This window comes from Arvicola amphibius, chromosome 4, assembly GCF_903992535.2.
Source record: "Arvicola amphibius chromosome 4, mArvAmp1.2, whole genome shotgun sequence".
Classification (NCBI taxonomy): domain Eukaryota; kingdom Metazoa; phylum Chordata; class Mammalia; order Rodentia; family Cricetidae; genus Arvicola; species Arvicola amphibius.
In genome coordinates this window covers 23,130,299-23,143,904 of record NC_052050.1, presented here as the reverse complement: position 1 = coordinate 23,143,904, position 13,606 = coordinate 23,130,299, and the positions used below count along the sequence as shown (strand labels likewise).

Genomic DNA, 13,606 nt, shown 5'->3' with positions numbered 1-13,606 from the left:
TGGGAGGGGCCTTCTGGTCATCCCATCATCTAGTTCATTTTCTCATTCACAGATGAGTAAACAGAGGTCCAGAAAGCATTCTGGGATTTTCCTAAATGGCTAAGAAACACTGGTAAGTATCTCTTCATTGTGCTATACCACCATATACCAAAAAGGCGGGGGTGGGGGGGAGAAGCCCTCAGTTATTCTGGGCTCTGAAGCTGCTTTTTCAAGAGCAGCTCTGCCCAGCTGATAAACCCTGGTGAGCCCACAGGACCCTACAAACCCACTGGACACAGACAGCCCCAGATGACCTCTATGGGACACTAAAGGAAACCAAACTCGTGAATACGGGAAAGAGGTATGTAGAAAGGGGAGGGGTAGCTGGCAGAGGTGAGGGTGGGGATAAGAGAGAGCCCACAGGGGAGTAACCAGGTACGTACATGAATACGAAATTGTCAAAGAACAAGCTTTACTAACAAACAAAAAGAGTTAACTAAGCCAAGTTCCCAGTCCTAGCTCCCAGAAGATGCGGTGGTTCAGAAAAGAGAGAAAGTAGACCTTCCAAAGTCCATGTCTGTACAGTTTGAAATCCTATCATCAGAAACCACTGGATGGCTCTCCGAGGCAACAGCAGAGCCAAGAGGATCTGCACATAGGAAACGTGAAAATAGACCAACAAAAACCTACCACAGCAAGTAGGGCTTGGCCTCAGCCATTGGCTCAGCCAACTGTGAGGAATAGGTACTCTCTCAGATTTTAGTTCTCTGGGCTGAAACTGAGACTCATTACTTGGACTTCCTTGCCCGTCTCATCCCATGCTCCTCCCACATCAGCTTTGGCCATTTCTAGAGTCTAAATAGTCCTCCAGCTAAGATTCCCTTGTAGAGACAGATAACCCGGCTTTCTTCTAAATTCATCAGTGCCTACTCGCACAAGCAAGGCCCAAAGATACACAGGTAATGCCCTGGCATCCTGACTGATCTGCTGGGCTTAGCCTGTCTGTGGAAGTCGCCACATGCCCCCTTGACGTGTCTCGAGGGGAGGTAAAACGAGTAGAGAGGGGATGCTCCCTAAACTGAAACACGCCAACTTCAGTCTGACATGATTTAGGGATGGGTTCACTGACAGACAGATCTTTCTTTCTTTCTTTCTTTCTTTCTTTCTTTCTTTCTTTCTTTCTTTCCTTCCTTCCTTCCTTCCTTCCTTCCTTCCTTCCTTCCTTCCTTTCTTTCTTTTTTAAGATAGGGTCTCTCATATAGCCCAGGCTGGCTCCAAACTTACTATGTGCTGAGGATAGCCTTAAACTCCTGATCCTCTGACCTTTACCTCCCAAGTGCTAGGGATGTAGAAATAATCAACTATTCCCTTGGATTACATCTTATTCATTGATCACCACACGCTTTTCTTTTGGAGACAGAGTCTCTCTCTATGGCCCCGGCTAGCCTGGAACTCACTATGTGGACCAGGGTGGTCTCAAACTCACAGAGATCTACCTGTCTCTGTCTTGCGAGTGCTGCGATTAAAGATGTGTGCTACAATTTATTCTTGAAGTGACTAAAAGCATGCAAAAGATATCCAACTAGTAACAGCAAAATAGATAAGCAGAAATACAAACTTCAGTAATTTCAAAATCTATGGATTCTTTCAACACAGAATTCAATTGAATGTCTACTTATAAAGTGCTACCTATACCAGAATAATCTCAGAGTTAAAAGCATACAGGCACTTGGGATGCATAAAAGCTACTAAAAAAAAATAAATACAAGAAGACAAAAGTCAGACTTCAGAAGCAGCAAACAGTTTTACAAAGAGATATTGACAAATGTTATTAGTGCCGAGGAAGAGTTTTATTCACGTGGTAACTATTTTTGCTCAACACTGCCAGCTTCCAATTTAATAATAAAACTGACACATTCACCTAGGCTGCTTGCAACTCCAGATCTATTTTAAATACTGTGGTCACGAGTGTGCAAACATCTGGGCAATCATGAAATAGCCCTACCATTTGCAAGTCCCCAACACTTAAGTGGACGTAACTGTCTCTTAGTCATCTCGGTCAGCAGTGGCTTCTGACAATGTGAAAACCAACGACATAAAAACTAACTTCAGTAAGACAAGCGATCAAGTCAGATTGAGTTATTTAAGCCCACGTTTTTCTCCAACCACTTTCTGTTAAAGTGAGCTCTCAATCAAATTCAAGAAAGTATGGCGATAAGTTTTAAAACATTTTAGAACATTAAAAAAAAGTTAGAGCATGCTAACAGAACCAACTTGTAACATATCATTACAAAATTTTACCAAGATGCTATCTTGAACATTGTACTGGTGCAAGTTGCATAAATCTATGCAACAGATGTCATTCAGAGGGAAGAGGAAGGAACAGCATCTTTAACACCAACTCCATTTAAGAAACAATACCAAATGTTCCCCTGCTTTGTAGCTAAGACTCCTCAGATAATATTTTTAATTCTATATGCTAGAGCCATCAAAACGAACCGACCACAGCGAATAAGAACACAATGGAAGCCCGTTTTTAACAGACAGCACTAGGAAAGGCAAGTGCGGTAAACATCCCCACGTTATCTCCGTCAAGTCATCTGCTAGCAGCAGCAAGAAAGGGCCGTGCATCCTTACCAATGAATTTCTGAGGCATTGAGCTTTTCCGTTTTGCCACATTGCTTGCTAATCTGTCCAGAACGAGCGCTCTTTCACTTCCCATCTCCGCTTTGATGTGTCTTGCCTCCACACTTGCTGGTTTGGAAGAAGAGGGAGAGGAATACATTGGTACATGGGGAGAATGGGGAAGGGGAAAAAGCTGGAAGAAGCATCCCCATGCGGGGTTAGGGGGCTGATGCACGGGGCTGTCATTACCTGTGGGTCCTGCTCGGTTTCCTGCCCTGGGTACCTGCTGTGGTCAGTGAGACCGATTCTGGGGCACATTCAAATCTTGCAGTCTTATGCTGAGATGGGAAAGCCCGACCCATCCCCAGCTAGTACCTTCATTAGCAAGAGGAAGTATTGAAGAAACAGCTTGGAGGTGGTTGGTTGCAAAAAGATAGATAGATGGAGGCCCTTTCACCCTCGGCAGCTCCTTTCTGATTCTGAGTAACTGCATGTGACACCTGCACACTGATATAATTCTTCTTAACAACTTTGAAAAAAAAAAGGCACGGTGCCCCAGATTCACCGCTCTGTCTATGTTAATAGACTTTTGAAAATAGATACACTCGCCCAGATAGCAAGAAATCTACCCAGTGATTTGGGTATTGAAATACTGAGTCATTTTTTTTCTTCACTACGTTTCTCTCGGTTCTTATCTTTCAAATTCCGTTTCTCTGGGTTCCGTGTGTTGCTTCATAGGTTCTCCACATCTCAAAACTGTTTCCATTACCGTGTCCCTGAGCCACACTGTTGTCTGAAAATTAAAGGGCAATCTGTATACTGCATTTCTATTGTATTCCTAATGAAAAAAATGACAATAGGAACTGCCCGAGAATGTGGATTGGTTATGAACCCACAGATAGACATCTGAGTGGCACGGGCTGGAGTTCTCAGACCTGGCTGCAAATTAGTCCGGCCTGAATGCCTGGTACACACTTAGATATCCACAGGCAGCTTTCCTTTCACTTTGCAGTGGGGCCAGGACAAGCGTGCTTCCCAAGTTCCCTGGATGATTTTTAAAGGCAGCCACAACAGGACGACGAGGCTCATGCCTATAGTCCCAATCCTTGGGAGACTGAGGCAAGAGGATGGCCATGAGTTTGAGACTAGCCTGGGCTACACAGTGAGTTGCAGGCCGTCCTAGGCTACCTTGTGAAACTGGGGAGGGGGAGCAGCCAGAATTTCAGTGCACTAGATGAATATAAAAATAACGCCAATATGCTTAAGTAGTAAAGTGGAACAAATGTAATTTACTTTGGAACAGCCAGCAGTAACCAACGAGACACCATGTCTAAAGAGTGAAAACTCACTAGCTGGTATAAATAGAAGGCCTAAAACTTCATAATGCTGGACTCAAGGACCAGGAAATAATTTCTGTAAAAAGAGCAAAGAGTAAACACTGTGTATGATCATGTGCGATCATTATTATTTTTGAGGCAGGGTCCTTCTGTTTCACAGCTCCAAGGTTGGCCTCAAACCTCAAGTCCTGGGATTACACACCTGCACTACTACGTTCATGTTGGTGGCAACTATTTTTAAACCTGTGGGATGCACAGTCCCTTTCTATATTAGTGTTTTCTGCCCTACATCTCTGTTAAAATGTAAAAACTGGACCAGAGAGATGTCTCAGCCTGTGACATGCTTGCTATATAAGCGCGAGAACCTGAATTTGGATCCCCAGGACCCACCTAAAGAGCCCAAGCCTGCAATACCAGCACTAGGGAAGCAGGGACAGCAGGAAACCCAGAGGCTCGCTAGCCAGGCATTCTAGCCCAGGCTCAATGAGAGACTCTGTTTCAAGAACTAAGGTGGACAGTGATTGAGTAGACATTCAAAATCGACTTCTGGCCTCCAGGCACACCTAGACACACTCAAACGTGGACACATCCACAGACCACACATACACAATAAATAAGTAAACAGTAAAAACCCTGTATACAAACAGACTGACTGCTGCACTTGATCCCAGGGCCATGGCGCGCCCACCCCTGCCCAAGCAAACATATTGTGACATTATATCTCTGTTTTGTCTGAGTACTTCAGAAAGTCTAAACTAGAAGGTCATACATTTCTAATGTGTCTAAGGAAGAAGAAAATGTAATTTTTTTAAGGGACTAGAGTTAAAGAGGTAAAATTGATAGCTACAGAATGAGATATTTCCTAGCTCAATGCCCGCACAGGTTTGGGAACTGTCTGCACTTGTCCTGTAGCTGAGGAGTCTGAGGTATTTGCCATGTGAAGAGATTCCAATATACAGAATCAGCACACCTTCCATGGTCTGTGAGACACATGTCCAGAAAAAAAGGACACTGGCTACCTTTGCAGGGAATGAATGACCCAGAAAGATCTCCAGGGCAAGAGAGGCTGGGCCGGAGAGTGCCAATGCCAGATTAGAAAATGATCATTTCAAGTCTTGATTATCTTCCACTTGCTTCCCGTCACCAGAAGAACTCTGTTTCGGGTGTTATACAATGCAGAGCTTTGTGTGGTTTTTAAAAATCAGTCATAAAGGAAACCTGTCTCCAAAAGTGAAAAAACAAGTATTATGGCAACGCCACATCACTTGACGTGGGCTCTTGTCAACAGTACTTCTGGGCTCTGAAGAAACACATCCCTACATCTGCTCCAGCTGTCAACACCGATTTACGTACATGAGAAGATTACGCTCAGGACCAGGGGCCTAAGCAGCTTTCAGACTTGGTAAAGTCCTTGGACTTAGGCACTTGGTGACAGGACACCGCTACGGAGTGAAGGGGGTCAGCTCTGCTCACTCCAGAGACAGGTTACGATGACCAAACAGGAAATGATCATACGTATTATTTCCTTGCACACAAACCACCGCCAGATGTGGCACTAGCCAAAGTCCCTTGAGCAGAGAGATGAAAGACCGCCTGGAATTTGAAGTCAGTTTCCAATACAAGGGATTACTTTTTTGGTTGTTGTTGTTCCTTTTTCTTAGAAGTAGGGTAAAGGTAGCCATGTGCACTCTAGGAGCGTATGAGAGGATCAGAGGCACCATGCCTGTATCTGTCATTGAAATGATTTAGGTTGAAATGAGGATAACAAATACTTGGGGAATTTTTACTTTTGAGCCCACTTCACCACTGTGCTTGGTCCCTTTTAGTCCTTCCCCTCACAGTCACATCATGACCTGGGACCTGCCCTAAGCATGACGCCTCAGTTCCCCACTTATGTCTTAGGAGTCATTGCTCATGTTCCACCGAAGTCAGCAGCAGCAGCAGCAGCAGCAGCAGCAGCAGCAGCAGCAGCAAAAGCACTTTTGTGGGCACACACAACGACATCCTCTATGTTTGGGAGGGTGCTGAGGCATGGACACATTGACCTAAATAGCTGTAATTAGGGCATGTCACTAAATGGCAACCTTCTGAGATAACATCACCCTTCTCATTCCTGGTTACCCACCAAGCTGGTCTTGGCAGTCATTTCCAGATAACTCTCACCATGTCAATCAGTGGCCAAATGGCTGACATTTAAAGAGAGTAACGTTCTGGAGTGTTCATGGGTGAAAAGATAATCCGAGGCCCAAGTGGAGGCTTTCCCACTTCCACAGCTCTGCTCAGAGGGAAAGGCCTCCTGTGAGAAATCAAGAGACGGCTCTCCCTCTGCCCCCTACCTAGAGCTGTCACGCAGAACACCGACACTCCCAAGCACGGGAGCACACCCCAGGGCCTGAGTTCCCCTTCACAGACTTAACTGATTCCCAACCACGGAGTAGACAAAGGCTAACAGGCATCAAAATCGGGTCCACTTTCTTTCCTAGACTTCCTGTCTTTTTACCCCTGAACCTCCAGACAGTGGATGGGTAAAACCACTGAACGGGCATCTTTAAAACACCAAGTCAGTAGTCAGAGTTAGCTGAGCTCGGGGATTGTTTACAGAGTGTGCTGGAAAGACGAAAGGGGAGGAAGGCCTTCTGACTTCTGGTCCTCCCTCTGCCTTTAGGACTCAACTGTCCATTCACGCAGTCAAGATTTGTTATCGTGCTACACGGAGTCCCACAAATGTTAAGTGGAAGAAAACGAGTTGGGGCAAGGTGGCAAGGGAAGAAGATAATGGGTCTAAATGATGCAACAGGAAATCCGTTCCTAGGTGGTGTTTGGCAGTTTAGTGTTGCCAGGATGGGGGCGGGGGTCTGGGAAGGTGGACATTGATACATTTGGTGGCTGAATGGGCACAGGGGCAGGACTGCAATTCTTGACCCAATTTCCCTCCACATCATTTGTCTAACTACGGAGTAGGTAAGGGTCAATTTTTATTAGCAACAGATCTTAGAGACGCTGGAAAGATAATAAAATGTCATGATAACCACAATTACAAAAATAAATTGCCTTTAATCCCTGCACAAGCCTTAACTTTTAACTGCTTCCATGATACATTGTTAAACCTTAAAGTAATTGTAGCTTTGACTATGTGTTCATGTTCTGCTTTTGTTTTTGCAACATCCTTCATCAGGGCTCGAAGAGTTAAATGGAGCTTAAAGCAGCCATTGCATCCGGTCTCTATGGTGTGGTCAGCAGCTAATGGAGACAGGAACAAAGTGGAGTCATTGTGCAACGAGATTGTCTAACAACAGATTGCTATCAAAGACCAGGCAGGTTCAAACCAAAAAGCTACATGTAACTGTTGCCCCGTGGAGCAAGTCAAATGAGCCTGTTAGGAATACAGACCTGGTGTCTGGTTTTTTTTTAACTCTTAGAAGAAAAAGTGGAGCTACATGGTAAAAATATGATTTCATCCCGAAACCCTTGTGCTTGCACTGGCTCCACTGAAGCAATGAGAAAGGAGAAAAAAATTTTAACTCCTAGACTCACAAATAAACATCATCAACCATTTGCCTAGGGCTTTTTCTTTTTGACAGGCTCTCTCTATGCAGCCCTGGAACTGTCTGTGTAGCGTCTACCCTGTAGACCAGGCTGACTTTGAACTCACAAGAGATTCCTCTGCCTCTGCCTCCTGAGTGCTGGGATTCAAGGTGTGTGCCATCACAACCGGTTTTAGTCACTTACTTTATAAAGGCTATTATCAGCGGCAGAGTGCTGGTCTAGAATGTGCAAGGCCCTGGGTTCGAGCTTCGGCGATGCCAACAAAACGTCTTATTATTGCTAGAACTTCATGGTTATTCATGAAAGGTTTGGCTACAAGTATAAGTTGTGTGAAATGAGACCACAGTAACGCCAAAAAGATCAAGGAGATGAATGCCATGGTCATCTGCCGTTCCTTCTGGCCATCTGTACACCACTGGGCAGCGGGAATATTGCAACAACGTCCCTCATGGCATCTGCTGCAGAGACTTAGACTCAACTTGCGATAACTCATATGTCTCCATTATTAGACCAGTGCCTCAATACGCTATGCGTTCTTCAGGGGTAGGGGCTTAGCTTTTCCTCATCTTTGCGAACAGGTCATGATACAGAACCGAATCAGCTGTATCTGAGTAAAAACAAGGACCAGCAAGACAGAAGTCCTGTCACTGTGCAGTCCTTTCAGAGACTGGTCTTTTCTCAAAGACCTTTCATCCGTCCCCTTCCAGAGAGGCCTGCTTTCCAGGGAAGACAGCTCTGTCCCTGACCGGCTCTCACACTAAACCACAGCTTAACTTACTTTTCTTTCTTTAGAGCCAGGGTCTTGCTACCCTACCCTTCCACCTCAGCCTCCTGCTGCCACATCCAGCTGGGCTTTGATTTAAACATGTGCTTGCTGCATGAGTGCCCCATGCACAGGAACCCCGAAATAGCGTTTTAGAAGTGACACGAGGAATAAAGATTTAGGATGTACTGCCCTGGGGCTAGAAAGAAGTATAGCTGCCGAGTCTGCACAAAGCCCTAGGTTCTAGTCCCAGCACCACATCAAACTGGGCATTGGGGGCACACGCTTGCATTTCCACTGTGGAGAGAGGTGGAGGCAGAAATCGGAAGTTCAAGTTTAGGGGAATATTACTGCATTGGTCAGGCTTGGAATAGAACACTGTATCCATCCATACTGGACTCCTAGTTACAGTAAGGACACAGACATGGAAACCACAGAAGGAATGGTGCCCGTGAAGGAGAGGCTCGAGCTGGAACAAAAGGCCTTTACATTTGGATCCTGGAAAAAATGTGTAGGCGCTATTTAAAACCCAAGAGACCCAGAAATATAGTACAGGCATGTGGTATTTATACTTGATTGAGCTGTGACTTTACCCACTTTGTAACCTAAAACCACTACTATGGCATACTTGTCAATAAAAGAAAAGGAGAGAGAGAGAGAGAAAGAGAGAGAGAGAGAGAGAGAGAAAGAAAGAGAGAGAGAAGAAAAAAAAGAAAGAAAGAGAAAGAAAAAAAGAAAGAAAGAAAAGAAAAAGAAAGAAAGAAAGAAAGAAAGAAAGAAAAAGAAAGGAAAGAAATCAAAGCCAGGCCTGGTGGCACACACAGCAGAAGGTTCAGGTCAGTCAGAACTACATAGAGAGGCCCTATCTCGGAAAAAAGAAAAGAAAAAAAAAAGCAATCAAATTTGCTGACTTTGTTAACCCTTAACTTTTTGCTGAGACTTAAATTCTGTTGCACGCATCCATCCAACAGCCCTATGGATGCAAATTAGCTTTGTCGGCTTCTCAGTGCCTCCTGCCCCAGCATTCTGAACAGCCTAAAACTTCTGATAACTTTTTAAACTTCAAATCCCTAAAATGGCATGGGTGTGTGAAGTAAAAGTTACTCCAAAAATCATTATTTTATTATTGTCTATGGGGTAGAATCGCTGATTCCCTTATTCCTGTTTCCAGGAGAATCAAGACACCACACACACACACACACACACACACACACACACACACACACACATCACACACTACACACACACCACACACACACCACATACACACACAAACACCACACACACATACCACATACATACCCCCCCACACATATACCACACACCCACACCCCACACACCCACACACATACACCACACCCACACCACACATGCACACACCACACACACACACACACACACACACACATGTGTGTGTGTGTGTCTCTTCAGTATATGTTGTATATTTCTTTTGCTGTCCAGGTAATACGACTGTTAAAAATATAGTTTATTATTTCCCAACATGGAAAGTAAATCCCCCACTGATGAACCAATGCCTGGGAAAGCACACTCTGGTCAGTCCATACGTAAACTGCACGAGAACATGTTTCAACATGGCTGAAACCAAAAGCTTTACGTCTGTTAGAAGAGCAGACTGGAAAGGCTCCCTGTGGTGTGACAGCGCTTATGTGACATTATCTGGAACAGGGAAATCAACAGGGACCCGAAGTAGGGGAGCTGTTGGCCAGTCATGGAAGGCAGGAAAATGAAGGTGGTAGGCGGGGCGTCTCTCTTGGGATTGGATTGGCAAATGTTCTGGAACTTTCTTTCCTAGACTTCGTGTCTTTTTACCTCTGAGCCGCCAGACAGTGGATGGACAAAACCACTGAACGGGCATCTTTAAAACACCAAGTCAGTTGTCAGAGTTAGCTGAGATTAAAGGACGTGCCGCCACACCTGACTGTTATAGAGTGTGAATTGGTTTTAAAAATAAAAAATACAGGGAACAGGAGGAAGAATGGGAGAGAGAACTGTGGTTGAAATGTAAAATGAATTTTTTAAAAAAATATATGTAGTTTAAAAAATAATAAAAAAAATACTCCAGACAAATGCATGTGTGCACATGTACACATGCGTGCCTGCCAGCACACACAAACCCAACCAAACAAGCAAGCTAAAGCGCTAGTCATTTTTAAGTTAGTCACTGGATTTTGACAAGTCTTTGTTTTCCCACCTCCAAAGGGAGAAGGTAGGAATAGATGTTTCTTTTATGGGCAAACACTAACTCACAGCTCAGCATGCCACTTGAGATGGCAAGCGCCAAGCCGTCATTGTTTTTCTTAAGGTAAGCAAGTGGCATTCTTTAGAAACAAGGAGGAATAAGAACCCTTGATGATAAAACTCAAGATGCCATCAGGATAAAAGGTAGAAGCAAGAAAAGACCCACGGGCTTCGGTTGGCCAGCCCCTAAACCAGGAAACGGCCTTGATCTAAAGCCCAAGTTTCTTTCCACTCCGTGGGGTGAACGCTCAGGATTTCCACTCTGCTTTCCGTAATGCTCACACTGCTATGACGCCCTCTGTAATCGTCTGCTTTAGGCTGCTCAAAATGTCCCAGCGCAGTTACTGCAGTCAAAGGCCAATGCCCACGAGGTTCCCTCCCATTCTCCATAAGGACTTGGCTCTAGGAACCAAGTCCCCACCCCAAGCTGAAGAACCGGGTTGAGGGTCAAATGAGTTGAACAAGGTTGACTGCCAGAGACGCCATACGAGAAAAGCTTCAGGCTGACTCAACGAAAGGATGAGAAAGAAATAAGACCACACTGGACGTGGAGGAGGACACACACGGTGTTAAAATCTGGGGCCAGAAGCTACACAGTTCAAATCCCTGGGGAAAAAAGGAAACCCCTCGAAGTCAAGTACAAACATTACAGCAAGTCACATGGGCAGACCAGGACATCACCACTGGGCCCTGTGCGGAGAAAATCCTTGAGCGTGTTCCTGATTCTTCCCTAACCATTTCCCAGCCTGCACCACCCTTTGAGATCACCATTCCACCATAGCTAGGAAAGCCTGCTGGCTCTGCCTTTGAATCAGAACACCCTAACGCCCACCACTGCCAAGACACAGTTCCCTTTGGCTCGAATTCTTGCCACAGACTCCCAGCTGGATTCCCCAAGATCTATCTAGCTTGTCCAAAAGGCAGTCTATTCTCAGGGACAAAATAGGGCGGTGGCTTTCAAATGAGAAGTCCGATGATGTCACCTGTCTGGGCTCAAAGATTTTCAGTTTTGCTCAAAGGTCTTTACGATGGCCTCCGAGGCCTGATAAGATCTAGTTTCCCTTTTCCCCCTCTGGCTCCACACCCTTTGCTCATTCTGTTCCAGGCTCACGGGGCTGTATTTACATCTCTTCAGGTTGCAGCATCAGGAACTTCACCAGTGATCCGTGGGGCTCGCTACCACGCCTTCAAGTCCACCAGAACATTGCCTGGTGGACACCTGCCCGATGTCACCCTTACCCTGCACTTCCTGCTCTGTTTCTCTCCACAACACTCCCCCATCTCTCCTTGCTCATTCACTCTGTCTATGTATAACCTGCTCCACCACCTAGGAGGGCAAATGCTCACTGACAAGTGGAGAAAACGGGCCCTGTGGAACTTACTGGCGTCCCCCAGGTCGGAATTCTGAAGAAATGTACGGCATCGCTCCTTGTGCTCCTCCAGGGAGCTTCTCTGCTTGTAGCTCCGTCCGCAGAATTCACACTTGTAGGGTTTCTCCACTGGAAGGGAAGACACAGAGCACTCAGGGACCCCACACACCGAGACCCCGGCTCTGAGAAGACACTGGTCTCTAGGGATGAGGCTGCTGGCCCAGCCAGACCCATGCCTCCAAGTCTGTGCTGCTGTCAAATCCGCTAAGCTGAAACAGGACTGCGGTCTAGGGGGGGCTCTTCCACCAGTGTATTCAAAGGACAGCGTCCTGTCTCAGATGGACGGGTCTGCAGCGGGTGACTGCTGCTTTTCTCAGTGTTTGGTTATGGGTTAAACCTTGTTTCTTTTCCGTTAACCAAAGCAGGTCCCAGGACTGGAGAGATGGCTCAGCACTGAAGGGTACTGGTTGCTCTTCCAGAGGACTGAGCTTTGGTTCCCAGCACCCAAATGGGGTGGTTCAGACTGGCTGTAACTCCAGCCCCAGGGGATCTAAAGTTAAAAAGAAAGGCTGAGAGAGAGAGAAGAGAGAGAGAAAGAGACACACACAGAGATAGATAGATAGATGATAGACAGACAGATAGATAGATAGATAGATAGATAGATAGACAGATAGACAGATAGACAGATAGACAGATAGACAGATAGACAGATAGATAGATAGATAGATAGATAGATAGATAGATAGACAGATAGATAGATAGATAGATAGATAGACAGACAGATAGATAGACAGACAGATAGGGAAGAATGCTTTATTCTTCAGGGAGGGTAGTGTGGGGCAAGAGTGAAATAGGTCCAGGTGTGGTGACACACACCTTTAATCCCAGCATAGACAGGATGCTCTTTGTGAGTTTGAGGCCAGGCTGATGTACATAGCGAAACCCTATCTAATAACCAAAACAAAGCAAATTATTTGGGACCTGGAACAATGGTTCAGCAGTTGAGATCACTTAACTACTGGGGCTGGAGAGGTCTCCTGATGGGAGGAGCACTCTGCTCTTGCAGAGGATCTGGGCTTGATTCCCAGCATCCACAGGGCAGCACACCACCATCCATACTGAATCTAATTCCAGGGGACCTGATGCCCTCCTTTGACTTCCTTGGACCAATGTATGCAAGGGAAAATGCTCATTCCCATAAAATTAATGGGAACGGGAGGGCATCCTTCCTACTCTGGGCTGTCTATTTTACTGTAGGTAAGAAGTAAGGTGGTCCGTGGGCATTAGGGTTGGGCTAGACATGTTAGGAGTGTGGGGGGCCGTTCTTGTAAAGTGACTTTAAACAAGCATGGCCAAAGACAGGGCTGATTAACAAAGAACATTTTAACAACAGAATTAAGAATGAGTTGCAGTAGCCAGGCCTAGCTGCACATGCATTTAAATCCCAGCACTCTGGAGGCAGAGGAAGGGGGATCTCTGTGAGTTCAAGGACAGCCACGGCTACATAGTGAGACCCTGTCTGGAAAAAACAAATGATCAAAAAGAATGAATTGCAAAAATGACTTCAATTAATTTTTTAAAAACAAATCAAAAGTAGTTTTCCTCATAAGTTGCCCATATCTTTTGATAAAACTCAACCTAAAAAGTGTGAACCCTCTGGTTCCATCATGAAATGTTTATTTTCCAATTCTTCATGCTTTGGGAGTAAAAGAACCCTCAGAAGATCC

General features: G+C 45.4%; 1 protein-coding gene across 4 annotated transcripts in view; it reads right to left on the bottom strand.

The window, feature by feature from the left end:
• Positions 1–13,606, bottom strand: part of Ikzf3 (IKAROS family zinc finger 3) — an 89,508-nt gene that overhangs the window by 11,589 nt on the left and 64,313 nt on the right. For 2 of the 4 annotated variants that reach the window (XM_038326345.1, XM_038326346.1), the window contains 2 exons: positions 11,892–12,008; positions 2,617–2,733 (listed from right to left, as the gene is read on the bottom strand). In XM_038326345.1, the coding sequence (XP_038182273.1) occupies positions 2,617–2,733; positions 11,892–12,008 (234 nt within the window). Of the gene's footprint in view, positions 1–2,616; positions 2,734–2,853; positions 3,069–11,891; positions 12,009–13,606 lie in introns of those variants that run through there. The other 2 variants (XM_038326348.1, XM_038326347.1) reach the window with 2 other exon arrangements.